This window comes from Choristoneura fumiferana, chromosome 13 (assembly GCF_025370935.1).
Source record: "Choristoneura fumiferana chromosome 13, NRCan_CFum_1, whole genome shotgun sequence".
Taxonomy (NCBI): domain Eukaryota; kingdom Metazoa; phylum Arthropoda; class Insecta; order Lepidoptera; family Tortricidae; genus Choristoneura; species Choristoneura fumiferana.
Window position 1 is genome coordinate 5,825,730 of NC_133484.1, and position 14,165 is coordinate 5,839,894.

At 35.9% G+C, this 14,165-nt stretch overlaps 2 protein-coding genes across 2 annotated transcripts in view; one reads left to right on the top strand and one right to left on the bottom strand.

Moving 5' to 3' along the window:
- The window catches only part of LOC141433952 (C3 and PZP-like alpha-2-macroglobulin domain-containing protein 8), a 227,403-nt gene extending 223,844 nt beyond the window's left edge, over positions 1–3,559 (bottom strand). The window contains exon 1 of the mRNA XM_074096103.1: positions 3,365–3,559. The gene's annotated coding sequence lies outside the window, so the exon portion shown is untranslated. The remainder of the gene's footprint in view (positions 1–3,364) is intronic.
- A 3,174-nt stretch (positions 3,560–6,733) lies between these two features.
- LOC141433961 (uncharacterized) lies at positions 6,734–8,899 on the top strand. Its single transcript, XM_074096125.1, has 2 exons — positions 6,734–7,059; positions 8,642–8,899. The coding sequence occupies exons 1-2, from the start codon at positions 6,761–6,763 to the stop codon at positions 8,739–8,741; spliced, it is 399 nt and encodes a 132-aa protein (XP_073952226.1). The 5' UTR covers positions 6,734–6,760; the 3' UTR covers positions 8,742–8,899.
- Positions 8,900–14,165: the final 5,266 nt, after the last annotated feature.

Below are 14,165 nucleotides of genomic sequence, written 5' to 3' on the forward strand. Positions count from 1 at the left end.
CTTATGGGACCTAATTGAAAGCATTCCTAGACGAACTAAAAAAAAAATTCAAATCGGTTCATAAATGACGGAGTTCTGAGGTAACAAACATTAAAAAAAAACCTTTTTTTTAAGTCGTTTAAAAATAGAATTGACGGGTCATCCACCGTACAGCCCTGATTTGGCACCCAATGATTTCTATTTATTCCCAAATGTAAAGAATAAATTACGTGGTCAACGATTTTCGACCCGTGAAGATGCCGTCGACGCCTTCAAACAGCACGTTTTAGAGATTTAAAAATTGGTTTCAACGTATGCAAAAGTGCATCGATCATCGCGGAGAATACTTTGAAAAACAATAAAACCATATCTAGCCATAATCGTTTGTTTATTTTTTCTATTCCGGATACATAAATAGCAGCCCTCGTAGTCACTATGGCGGGGAGCTATCACCGAGTGGTCCACTCGCCGTCCGCGCGTGGCAACCTTGCGAGTGAGGCGATCCGGTGACGCTACTGAGTTGATGTAGTGAGCGCATGCCCTGATACATAATCCATAATTGGGATGTCCCAATTTTTGCAAACATATAATAAATCGAAAACCATTTGGAGAATAGGCTTTGTGAAGCGTTTTCAGGAATCAGATTCCAAAAATGTGATAAACTGAATTAAATAAACACAATTTAAGTAATGACCCTCATTTGACCCCTGCAGTGTCTCGTCACAAAGGCAGTTATAAAGCAGGTCTACACTCTTAAGCAAATTGACAGTTTGAAATGTTGCTGTCCTGCTTATAATAGCAAATAGTGACAAAGATAGAACTTTAATCACATGATGCGCACCCGGCTTTAAACAGTTGTCATTTATCGTAAAGTCCGAAATGAGTACGAGTATTTCCAATGTATTTTTACAAATTAAATTATTAAATTACTACGTTACAAGTAAACACAAAAGAATTTAAATATCAGATTTAAATAAAAATATCTATTTACTATCACACCATTAAACATAGGAATAATCGAAGCTAAAAGAAGAGAAATAAATAAAACTATTTGTCATGGTTCATTTAGGACCCTAAGCCGTGCTTGAATTATTGTCAAATTGTAATGCCACAGATTATGTTATGTACGACCTGATTTTTTCTAGGCAATGGAACGTGGCTGTCTCACTGTGACGTCATCCAGCGTATTTCGTAAAAAAAATATAAAAAATTAAATACTCATCCAAATTCAAAATCAATGAAAATGGTATCTTAAAATATCCTATTCTTTCCAAAAATAAAATAAAAACTATAGGTTATTTTTTTTTGGTGCATCCCAATTATGAAGAATACTAACCGCTCGAGGCGAGGCGGTGCTAGTCGGGTGCCGCGTGGCTGTAATGAGCTGTGACATTTATAATGCAATTTCAATAAAGACCACGATGTAATTTTTGGGAATTTCCACGAGATTTTTTGTAAAATCCCGGAATTTTAATTCAACTGCTACCTACATTTAATGCTTTACGCGTGCAAAACCGCGGGTAAACACTACTAGTTATAAAATTCAAAGAGCAAATGTTACAAACTAGATACCTATAGAAAATGTTTGGGTCGAAATGATAGATATAGAAGAGGTAACCGAGAAAAGAGAGCCGTGGTGGCCTAGTGGTTTGACCTAGCCTCTCAAACCCCGGCTCGCACCTCTGAGTTTTTCGAAATTGATGTGCGAAATTACATTTGAAATTTACCACGAGCTTTAGGTACGGTGAAGGAAAACATCGTGAGGAAACCTGCACAAACCTGTGAAGCAATTCAATGGTGCGTGTGAAGTTCCCAATCCGCACTGGGCCCGAACTACGGCTCAAGCTCTCTCATTTTGAGAGGAGGCCTGTGCCCAGCAGTGGGACGTATATAGGCTAATGATGATGAGAAAAGATAAACGAAATCCAAATTGACAAAAGCTTGACAAGCATTTATGTAAACGGGCAATTACACGATAGCAATTTGTGAAATAGAAATTGCTGAATAAGGCTGTAACTTTAATTTCTGTATCATTTTTTCACGAAGCCAAGCTCGATGGCAAAAATAATTTCCTTTACAATTGTTCGAACCGGCAGCAATAAAAATATACTCGCATACGCAGCCATTATTGGTTTTAACGCGAATTGCTGTTCTGGCAGAAATTGTGTTCATCCTATTTTTCATTTTTGTATTGAATAAAATCAAGCTTAGCTCTTCCAAGCTTAGGATCGTGGGTTCAAACCCCGGCTCACACTTCTGATTTTTAGAGAATTCATGTGCGAAATTATACACTCATCAAAAGTGCCTACGGATATTTTTTATGGCCCGCGCGAGAACTACAACCCTTGACTCTCATTCTGAGAGATCTGTGCCCAGCAGTGGGGCATGTAAACCGAGATGATGATTGAAGTAAAAGTAACTCGGTTAGTTGGTGGTTAGTTTGATTGTTAGTTTTCTGTTTAAAGGGTGCTATAAAACCCCCCTCGTATGTTGGAATTAAAAAAGTACTAGATTCTAGTCCCATCTGTTTTTAACCCCCGACGCAAAAAGAGGGGTGTCATAAGTTTGACCGCTACGTGTGTCTGTGTCTCCGTGTGTCTGTATGTCTGTGTGTTTGTCTGTGGCATCGTAACTCTTATACGGGTGGACTGATTTGAATGCAGTTTTTTGTTAGAAAGCAGGTTTTTTAGCAATAGTCATTAGACATGTTTTATCAAAATCGGTTCAGCCGTTTTTGAGATATTGAACTTTAAAGTGACAAAGTCAGGGGTTTTCCAAGGTTAAGTTATAATAAATGCAATTCTGCTGATTTCTTAAAAATACAAAAAAATAGCCTTCGGCACGTATCTATCTGTGTCTGACATGCGAGGGGTTAATCTAGAATATTTTTATTAAATATATTGGCTCATCACGTCTTTAATCGAGTTTAGCCCGACATGTTTAGGGCTAATCCGTAGCCCTTCCTCTTCGGAGCAACGGGACTCGGCGATATTTTTATTTTATTAAGTAGGGTTTTTTTAGGTTTAAATGTGTTCAAAGATCAACACACAAATGTGTAAATTCTAATAAAAAACACATTGGCTTCTTAGCCCCATTAAGTAAAATTTTGTACAACTCTCTTCAGGATCTCTAGAAAAAAATCTAATACGTCAAAACAAAAATCAACATTTAAAACAATTATTTTTTATCGTTCACACTTAAAAATCACAACTCACTGCAGTGCAGCTGTGATGAAATAAGAAAACAATTAAATATGTCTATGTTACATATATCTCTAACAATAACTGTGAGTTGCATTAAATAATATTCAATTCAATCTCTAATAAAATATTTCCAATAATTCATCATAATTGGCGAAAAATATGAAGATTTCACGCATACTCACCACTTAACTCCACGTGGGCACGTCAATGTCCACAACACACACTTACTAAACTACGAAGTCACAGTACACAAATTATACAGAATTCTAGAATAAAGTGCACAGAATGTCAGAATTCGCGATCAGAATATTCTAAAGCTCTAAATCGTGTCAAGGTTGCTACGAGGGCTACGGCGTAGACGTCTGCACCGTAGCGGGTCTCCCGTACGAGAGGCTCACGTTGCTACGAGCTACGAGGGGAAACTCGTAGCCAATCGAAGTGAGGCTGCGCGGTATGGATGGGTGCTCTACTTGCGCAAATATTAAAAAAGCAAATTGTGTGACATAATGGTAATAATTATTTTGATGTAAGATTGGTTTTTTGGAATCTTTTTGTATTTTTTATTTCAATTCCAAATTTTTACTTTTACGGTCATCCCGTAAAACCTAAATTGAAAATACAAACTGAAATATAGATGCACAGAAAAAACAGAAAAATAAGACCATCACTTGGAATCGAACCCAGGTCCTCGGTAATCCGTACCGCGTGCTATACCGCTACACCACTGATGGTCAACGGTACCGACACGAATTTCCCCTATGCACCTCATATCTCAGCTTGTTTGTTTCTTACTTAGTCACTTAAGCAGTGACGCTAGCGACATCTATGCCGTAGCCCTCATCGAGCAATATTTTAATGTAATTTTTATCACGATATTTACATTAAGTTAACTGTCCTGTTATTATTAATTCTTTTCCCGTTTTTAGGGTTCTGGACTTAAGTTGGTAAAAATGAAACCCTTATGATGTTGATGTCTCCGTCCGTCCGTTTGAACGCGTCATACTTGTAACGCGTGGAGGCTTCAAGCTGAAATAAAGATAAAACACTTAGGTCTTTTACCCCATAGAGTGAAAATATCAAACTTATTCAACAAGTGACTGGGAAATCAATACCTATAAAAATTCTGAAAATCTAATTTTTTTATATAATCTGTCTATTTAGCCGTGTAAAATGTATACTACGTATATTTTACTTAGGAAATGAACTAACAGTGTTAGGGTAACACTGGATACTCATAGCTACCTACAATTTGTCCGTAGACCACGGTACGCAACTTTGACTCGCACTTGTCCGGTTTTTTTCTAATATTATTATTATTAACCTTCGTAGGTTTATATCTGCGATGTGATACCTATCACCACTATGAATAACATTAGTACCTTTTTCAATCGTAACATATTCATTTTATTAAAACCTACTTTAATAAATTTAGTGATAAGCAATTATGTCAAAATTTATCATACTGGATTTATATACTGAAAAAGGCTACACTATCGAGACAAAGTCAATAGTTTGTCTTATTGCTAAGGAAGCAAGTTAATTGAGAAAAATGATACCCTGAATGGCTGGATTTAACCATAAAAATATACAATTACCTAAGTAGAGCCACAAACTATTCAAAACGAAGAGCTACGTGAGATAACAAGCAAAGTTAGGCAATTGAAGCCACGTGTTAGAGCGAGACGGCGCGATTGGCTCATTGCGTTTCCGGAGACAGCTATACAGTAGAGCAGGACAGCGGAAGGCCAAAGTTTCTTCTGTGAATTATTGAAATGAATAATGTTTTATTTTGCTAATTGACTTCGTCTGGAGCCCTATTTTATTCTACCTGGTAATTAATTCACATTCAAAATTTTCGTATACATTAATTACCTCTGACGTTGAAAGTGGGGGATTTAAGATAAGTCAATGACCTAGCTCTTGGCTCGGCGTGATGAGTTAATTTATTTGGATATTAATAACCTAGCCTTTACCGTCGGCTTCGCTCGCGTATATAATTGCATAATTGCAATAACTAGTGTTCAAATTGAAATTACCAAACTGTATGAAAAAATCCGTTAAAATTCCCAAAGAATACATTCCAAAGAGCGTAGCAGTAGTAGTGGTAGTTTTAGACATAGATCGTTTTAAAAAACTACTTGAGCCCATGAGTCTAGTTTTAGCAATTGTTTGATCATTACCTACGAACCGTTTCGAACGCAGATTTGATGACTTCCAGCCTCCCAAACAAGCTGGATTCCGCAAAGATTTTAGCACTATAGACCACATCCACACGCTCCGTTAGATTATACAGAAGACCGAATTGTATAATCGGTTTTAATATTTAGTGTTTCTGGCATATGAGAAATCCTTTGATTCAATCAAAACCTATTGTGTCCTATATAAATAGTATTGCAATCTTTTCCAGCAATGCCATATCGACTATAATAAGGCCACTATGTCGATCCAGTTGCAAGATGAGAGCTCCAATCCAACTACAGCGAGGTGTGAGACAAGGAGATTTAATTTCTTGAGCTTACAAACGCGTTAGATAATGAGCTAAGTTGAGTAATGGTTATGCTGAGTGGGGCACACTTTATACAATTCGATGTTATTTTTATTTTGTTATTTTATTGTGACTCTCCTGGTGGTACAGGGGGCCTACCACGCTCTCTTAATACGATCCAGTTTAGGCTCTAAACTGAACTGCATCGCTATTTCGTACCACGACGTTACTTTTGCGATTCAGTTCAAGCACGGTTCAGGTACGAATTTGTAATAGCAAAAATGAGTTTTAGTTTCCTTACCCACTTCCAGATTACGTAGCAAGTTGAAATTTGGCATCCAACTGGGTAGTTGTATGGTTACGAACCTATTTTTACCGGCAAATAATATTTTTAACACCGTGTTTTTAACACTGTTCCGGTCACCGCATGTCGCATGTGGCGATTGACTTAGTGTAATTAGAGCATAACTCGAAATAATCAACTTCATGAAAGTGCTTCAATTGAATTGCTATGAAATTGTTCTTTGGAGAAGCCGTGGTGGCCTAGTGGTTAGATCTATGGCCTGTATAGCAGCTGATCGTGTTCTGCAGACTTGTTTAAACCTAAAAGTCGTTTCTGGGAAATTGCATACGTTTTTTTACAATAAAGTTACAAAAAATATGAATGATCAAAGAGATATACAATTCCAATCTATTGTCAAGGAGATATTATTTAATGCGTAGGTAGTATAAAATTATGTTAGGTATATCATGGACATGTATATTTGGAAATAATTCTGTTCCGCATTGGCGATCCCTAACATCAAATACGAATTTACTGTTTAAATTTTTTTAAGTAGTCATGCCAAAGACTTGTGATATGTAAATCATTAAATGAAATCCTAAGTTATTTTAAGTAGCTTGTACAAATTTGCTACACTTTGTGAATTGACTATCAAATTTAATCTCAACTTTAACACGACCACTTATAACCAATCATGTTTAATTCAAAATACAAATTACCACACTAGCTTATCGATATTAATTTTCCTCTTCGACATGTTTTGAAAAGTGTATAAATACTAACTTCTCTAAAACACCATACCTACCCAAAATGAAGGCACTTTGTCTTATATCACTCTTAGCGATATTCATTTTCGTCGATTGCAAGCAAGACTTGGACTATGTCATCTATGACCTATCAAAAGCCGAAGAATTATTTGCTGAATTCAGACATGATTTTGGTAAACGTTACTCAAGCCAAAAAGAAACTGAGCAACGGTTCGCGATTTTTGTACATAATTTGAAGCAAATCAACAAAATAAACTCACAACATCTGACATGGGTTGCTGGAATTAACCAGTTCGCTGATATGACTACCGAAGAGGTTCAGAAGTGCTGCATGGGGCTCAAGTAAGTTATCAATACTACGACCTATGTAGAGTAGAGAGCTATGCTTAGAGTTTCTTTGCGCGATAGTATCCGGATTACGGAAATTCGTCGAAGAACTAAAGTCACTGACATAGCTGTAAAAATATGCCAGTTGAAGTGGCAATGGGCGAGCTACATCACTCGAAGAACAGATAACCGTTGGGGGAGAAGAGTCTCCCTACTTGTTGGTAAGCACTAGGTGGACGGACGACATCGTGAGAGTGGGTGCAATGATGATGATGATAAATACGAAGCAATCTTTATAAGTACAAATGTATAAATTAATTGAATTTTAAAACGTCAGGGATCCTAGTCGCGTAGCTAGCATTAGATAATGGGCTAGTGTAACATAAAATCTCATCAATTTGTCAGTTAGATGATCAAATATTGGACACGTATGTTTTGTTTCGCCAGTTTAACAAATAACTATGAAGCTATAGCCAGTCAAAGTTCCGCGTGACGTTATGCTTGGCCACACTTATCGCGATGTTACGTAATGGCCTCCACTCCAGAAACTTTACTCGCTTTATCTTTGTTATTTTTTGTTTGATTGCCAAAAAATTGCGTGTCCAGTATTTTCTTATTTATAATCTTACTGATGGATGGAAAAATATTTGTTTATAACATCATTATAATATCAAGTCTTAATACTAACTATCTTATGTTAAGCGTTACTTGAGATTTGTAACTTCAATAAACCAAAAGCTAAAGTGCCGACAAACTGCTCTGTAGTTTGGCACAACAAATGTAAATTAAAATGTAACTCTTAGCAGAAATAAACTATTCTATCTATTTATTATTTAACAGTTATAAGTGTATATTTCAAGTTCAAATTTTTCACATTTCTTGTAGTTAAGTGTTAGTAAGTATAAGTAGAATTTTGTATTTTTATTTTTGTCATTGTGTTATGTGTTGCTTTTCATGTTTAATAAGTATGTACAATTTCATGAAATACTGCAGCTAAATAGAGCCGCAGCTGGGCACGTCGAAAAATATTTTAAAGTACTATCCAAATTTAACCAATGTACAGTTGAAGTTAAGTAGTTAAGTTTAGCTGTTAAATGCTTTCCCTTGCTGAAGAATAGTTGCTTTATGTTAAATTAGCCCCTATGGGGTTTTTAATAGTGGCTTCTAATTTTCTGCATATCTGTACCATTTGTTTCTATTAAATTAATAAAAAAAAGTTACTTCAATTGGAAGCGACCTACGTTCACTATGAAGCCGTGACTTTATTCGTCCAGTCGTTAAAGTCTCGGTTGAAAAAATCCTCATTTATTTATTTAATCGTATGGCATATTACAAATATAGGCATTAGATCAAAACACTTAAACTACTAAGCCACGCGAGTGCATCAGGCGTTAGTGCATGCAGAGGCCGCATTGTCTAACGTTTCTGATGCTCGCGGTCGCAATCAAATGACAGTTTTTGTATGCGAAATGTGTCATTTGATTGCGATCGCGAGCTTCAGAAACGTTAGGCAATACGGCCTCTGGTCACATTTATAAATACTTTGCCTATTATCTATTTACAGGTATAGCTAATAAAACATTTTGTTTTGTTTCAGACCAAAACAAAAGAAATTAAAACTTAAACATAGAAGACCAAGACCCAAAACAAGAATGGTGATATTAGATTCATCTCTTGAAGATTCAGACTCGAAATAACTCATCGCAAGCGGTCCTAAGACAATTGAAATGAAAGATTGAATTTTTAAATTCATTGAAATGCTTAGTACGATTTAATTCATATAAATTTTCTCTATCATTTCTTCGTTCATGATGTAATCATTTTTATTTCTAATAAAAGTCTATCTCTCACGTTATACTTATTATAATTAAGTTGATGGTGGGTGTGAAGTTCAATCCGCACTGGGCCCGCGTGGGAACTACGGCCCAAGCCCTCTCATTCCGAGAGGAGACCTGTGCCCAGCAGTGGGACGTATATAGGCTGGGATGATGGATTCAGTTGTAGAATCAACCTCGGAATGAGAGATAATGCGCTGAAAACTCATATTATTTTGTAATGGCATTCTAAAATTTGTCTCAAAAGTCTCATAGGATCTCGTATCCGCGTCTCAAGATATTCATGAGCAAAAGTGAAAAAGACTTTTTTTGCAAATATCTCGCTTCCTATAGCTCTATTGATATTTATGAACTTAATTTCTTCTTCAATATTAGATATTAATACATAATTATCCGAATTAACAGAAGCCGTATCACATTGATGTGTCATATAAAAATTCTCAATGCGTCGTGAAACAAGCTCTAGAATCATAAAGGACTAAAACAAGAAACTCTATCCCGGCTATAATTTAATTGGGTATAATCACTAAAAGCGATCTCATCTAAAGAAGTATTTCGTGGGAGTGAGAGTAGAACATATCGAAAGGGGTTTTTTTTTTATATATGAACTGCTGCGAATTACACACGATAATTATCAATCGGAATCGTATTTTTGCTTGATGTAAAGTAGGCTTCCAGGGCTGAAATGTAAAATAAAATGGATTTTAGCACTAAAAAATATAAATGTCATATTCCGTCATTTCTTTGACTGTTTATAAAGAGTTAGCTTTACGAGAATTTACCATTAAATTGCGATTTTTGTAGGTACAGTCAGCAGTAAAAGCGAATGAGCGGTTATGGTGCTCAAAATGATCTACACACAACTCTACTAAAGGTCTCTCTGCCAAGGTATAAGAGAGTGTTTAGATCATTTTGAACATCACAACTGCTCATCTACTTCTGCTGCTGACTGCATTATAAAAGGGATTGCAATTGCTGGATCCAGCATCCACGTGGATGCGGAAAGCACAAGACCGGCCTGAGTGGACAGCCTTAGGGGAGGCCTAAATGTATGTCCAGCAGTGGACGTCTTTCGTGAATGATGCTGTATTCGATTTTTTTCTTACTTTTTATAACATACTACTGAAATTTTGATCTACTTACATCCATTTATTAGGTTTACTTGAAATTTGGTACATTATAAATTTGATGACAATATTCATGAAATAGGTACACTGTATACTCAAAAAAACTTACTGGTCGTCACCCAAGCAATTTTGTAGAATTTCATCTACGGTCATGTCACTATATTTATTTATGACGATTGGATTTGAGTTCTTTTTTGAGTTTATTCTATTATATTCTATTAAGTTTAGCTCAAATATTTTATATCTGTGCTCGGTTTCTTCAGGGCAGGAGTATGATTTATTAAAATCTTTTTTGAACTTTTCGAACAGTTGTCCTGTTTTATTGAGGTCATATATTGCACCACGGCACTCAACATAAACATTTAAAATGAACAAGAATATAGCTATTTTAATACAAACATTTTTCATTTTCAGAAAGAAATAGCCTCAATTTGTAGTTACTCAGTGAAATGCTTTGGAGATAAAATAAATTACTTAATACTGATTAGTTTGTGTGGTTATACCTAGTTTGAATGAAATTATGGCAAGTTTTGCTGTAAATAGTCGTGTAAAAATAGTAATTGCCTCGTTAGTGCGACTAATTGAGCGAAACCGATTTTTAAATTACGTTTAAACTAAAACTTAAAGGAAAATTTTTAATTAGGGTTTCTGTGACAGGTTGCTTGGCGCTAGTATCGTCCGTTTGACAACTTTGACATTTGTGCTACTTTTCTGATTGGTCAAATAACTAAATGCGCCAATCACAAGCAAGACTGTAATGTCAAACGGATCTCACTATACTAACGCCATCTAGCGTTATTTTAACTGTGAGAAAAGTTGAGAAAACCGTCATTAAAATAACTTGAAATTTTACTATAATGACTCGATTTACTGTAATTTAATAAATAAAGAAAGATTTATCACTCACTTCTCGAGATGATCCTTCAAAAAGCTTAAACTAATCGGATATTTTTTGTAGCTTTTTATGCACACTATTTCTTTTTTTTTCCAAAAAAAATTGACTTCGTATATTTCCGTCCCGCTGACGCTTATAATTATTTAGTACAAGAGTGAGAGGGGCAGAACTATACGAACTTCAATTTTCGAGCCCCCTGAGCTTCTTAGCAAAAAATCGAATAGCATCACAGCCAACAAGTGGCAGTCAGCCCTAGAGAATAGCAGGCATACGTCACAAAACATCTGCGATAGACAACCGCTAATACCTACGCGGAGCGCCCTGACGGAATCTTGGAGAACTAAGCCAACCGGAGAGGTCCACGACAGGCCTAATTGCCAAAATAAATGACAAGTAAGTACATAACCAGCGGTAATATCCATTATTATGTATGTGCTCTAGTAAGTGATTCAGATTTGGTTTGCGTGTATAACAACGTGATGATCAAAACTGCATTACTCATAAAAATTTAAAACTCGTAGAATTTCTTCATGCCTCTTTGCCTCACCATCGATAGTTCTGCGTAGGTAGTAGCGTAAAAGAATTTTTAATCGATTTTGAAAAAAAAAGGAGAAGGCATGTACTGCATGGTTTTATGGTTAACTATAATTCCATTTCGCTATCTGTAAACCAAAGTTTGATTCTCTAAACGAATTTCGTCCGCTGATTCATTACGCCTATATAGGAATTATAATAGTCAGTCAATCTTGACGTTGGTTGTGTTCAACAAGAACTCCGTACCTAGGACGGAACGGGTTGTATTATGATTGTCTGCCGAGCCGCGGACACGGTCCGATTAACAATTAAGATTAACGAATTTTTCACACATGAAGTCACAAGAAACTGCCAGATACTTAGATATAAATTTTACTAGTTTTTAGGTATAGTACCTACTTACAGGCAGATAAACACAAGATAAACAGAGCTAGCTACTTTCGCAATTTATAATATCACTAAGAAAATAATTAATAATTTCACATTAAAGTCGAAAACGAATGGGTGTAAAAATAACTGATTGGTAATAGTGTGCAAGGCACCTCCGCTTCGCTTCGTTCTCCGAGGGAATTAGCAGCCCCGCAAGATTGTCAGTTGTTTCTGCCGACCGCGACTGACGTGTGATAGCGTTGTTGTGGCTCTGGCATCTCTAGCTATTTAGGAATGGGAAATATAAATGATTGCCCCGTCGGTGCTTGTTAGGGTGGAAGGTTATGACGAGAAAATTGAGGGCAACGTTTATGCTGATATTGGCATAGGTGAATAAAATACACTTTAATGCTATAGCAATATCTTAGTTTCATAGACTTATTATTTTTGAATTTTCCCTAAAGAAATAGGTAAATATCGAAGTTTCTAGTCATGAATATAAATTTCTAGTAAGAAAGAAAGAAATAAAAATGATTTATTAATGGTCCCAACAGTACCATCACCAAACACAAAAAAAACAATAGTAGGTATATTACTATTCAAGCAAAATTTACAATACATTGTATGGTGATGACACCAATTGTCGCCGAAAAAGGGTCTCCACTCAGCATGTGTTGTGTAATTGTGTTGCTACACAGAGGGTGCAGCAACGCTGATTTTCTGTAGCGCCCAAATTTGAGCTAAACGGCAGCTCCACTTATTACCTTATATTATAATTAAACAGGTATTGAAATATTACCCACACACACTTAGTAGTCACTTGCATTTGCTAATAGTGGCGTGTGGTGCCATCTATTGCAATATTTTATCAAAAGTCACGACTTCTAGCTTCTAAAATGATTTGGATAAAAAAAACAAGTGCGGGTAGTTTGAAAAATTCACGCGGTTGGATGAATGTGATATTCTACACTTCAGTCGACTCGTGAAAATGGCCGCTCCAATCTGGTCGAAACATCGAGTTAGTTTTTGGCAATAAATTGTTGCATTTAAGACCCGGTTATAATACGATTGAAAATAGCAAAGAGTTTCAACTATTTATTCATTATCGAAAATACAAACTGAAATATAGATGCACAGAAAAACCAGAAAAATAAGACCAGCGGTGGTGTAGCGGTATAGCACACGGCACGGAATGCCGAGGACCTGGGTTCGATTCCCAGCGCTAGTCTTATTTTTCTGGTTTTTCTGTGCATCTATACCTATTTCAGTTTGTATTTTCCATATAGGTTTTACGGGATGACCGTAAAAGTAACAAAAAATTTGGAATTGAAATAAAAAATACAAAAAGATTCCAAAAAAAACAATCTTAATTTATAGTAAGAAAAACATTTATAGAGAAGGAAAACATTTTGCAAGAAATCGAGTAGTATAAATTATAGCCACAACACAAACCACACCGCTGGGCTAGCATATCGTGTACAAATACCAAAAAAATATACGATCCGAAACAAGCAAACCAAACAATCTATCGAAAAAACACAAGATTATGTGCCCAGTTTCTGTAAGTAAACCCACCGAACTATTCTCGCAAAATCTCAAGGGTTAACTGATTTTAATCCACCAACTTCCTGGACAATGACTGTCGAAATTGCCCGAGAAGACATTCCTAGGGCCCGATTGAAGATTAGACGGTCCAGGGACGATCCGAGACTATCCGAACCCCCGATATCAATTTGTCTGCTTCTAACTACCTAAGTAAAAACGAGATGGAAACAACAAATTCAATCTTTAAGGATCAAATGATGGTATAAAATAAGTCGGTGTGGGATTCTTGATATCAATTTGTCTGCCTCTAACAACCTGTGTGAAAACGGGATGGTGGAGAGGCTAAATTCAATCCTTAAGGATCAAACGGTCGTATAAAGTAAGTTGGTATGGGATTTATTAAAGGTAAGTTTGATTGTACGGCGTTCATTTACGTGTGAAAAATGGGAGTTTGCTTTTGAGAATTTCGGAACATTTTCGTATATCATGTAGGTCAATTAAGGTTGACTTTTATGAGGTTTTATATACCTACTATACCAAAAGTTGTGATTTAAGGATATACCCGCTAAACAGGTGAGATGGAATTTAAGATTAAAAGTTTTTTGTGATCAAATTAAAGATATTCTCAAGTTAAAATTTATCACTTTATAAAGTAGCTAGTTGTATTCTATTGATTCGTTTCAGTAAAGAACAATAAATTGGCTTGATCAAACTGTCGAAATCTCTTCTATACTATCTAACGGTTATCAAGCAATTGAAAAAACAAGCTTTGAAATAAGTCTAGCTCCAGTAGGTTAGGTTAGACTGTGCCTTTTA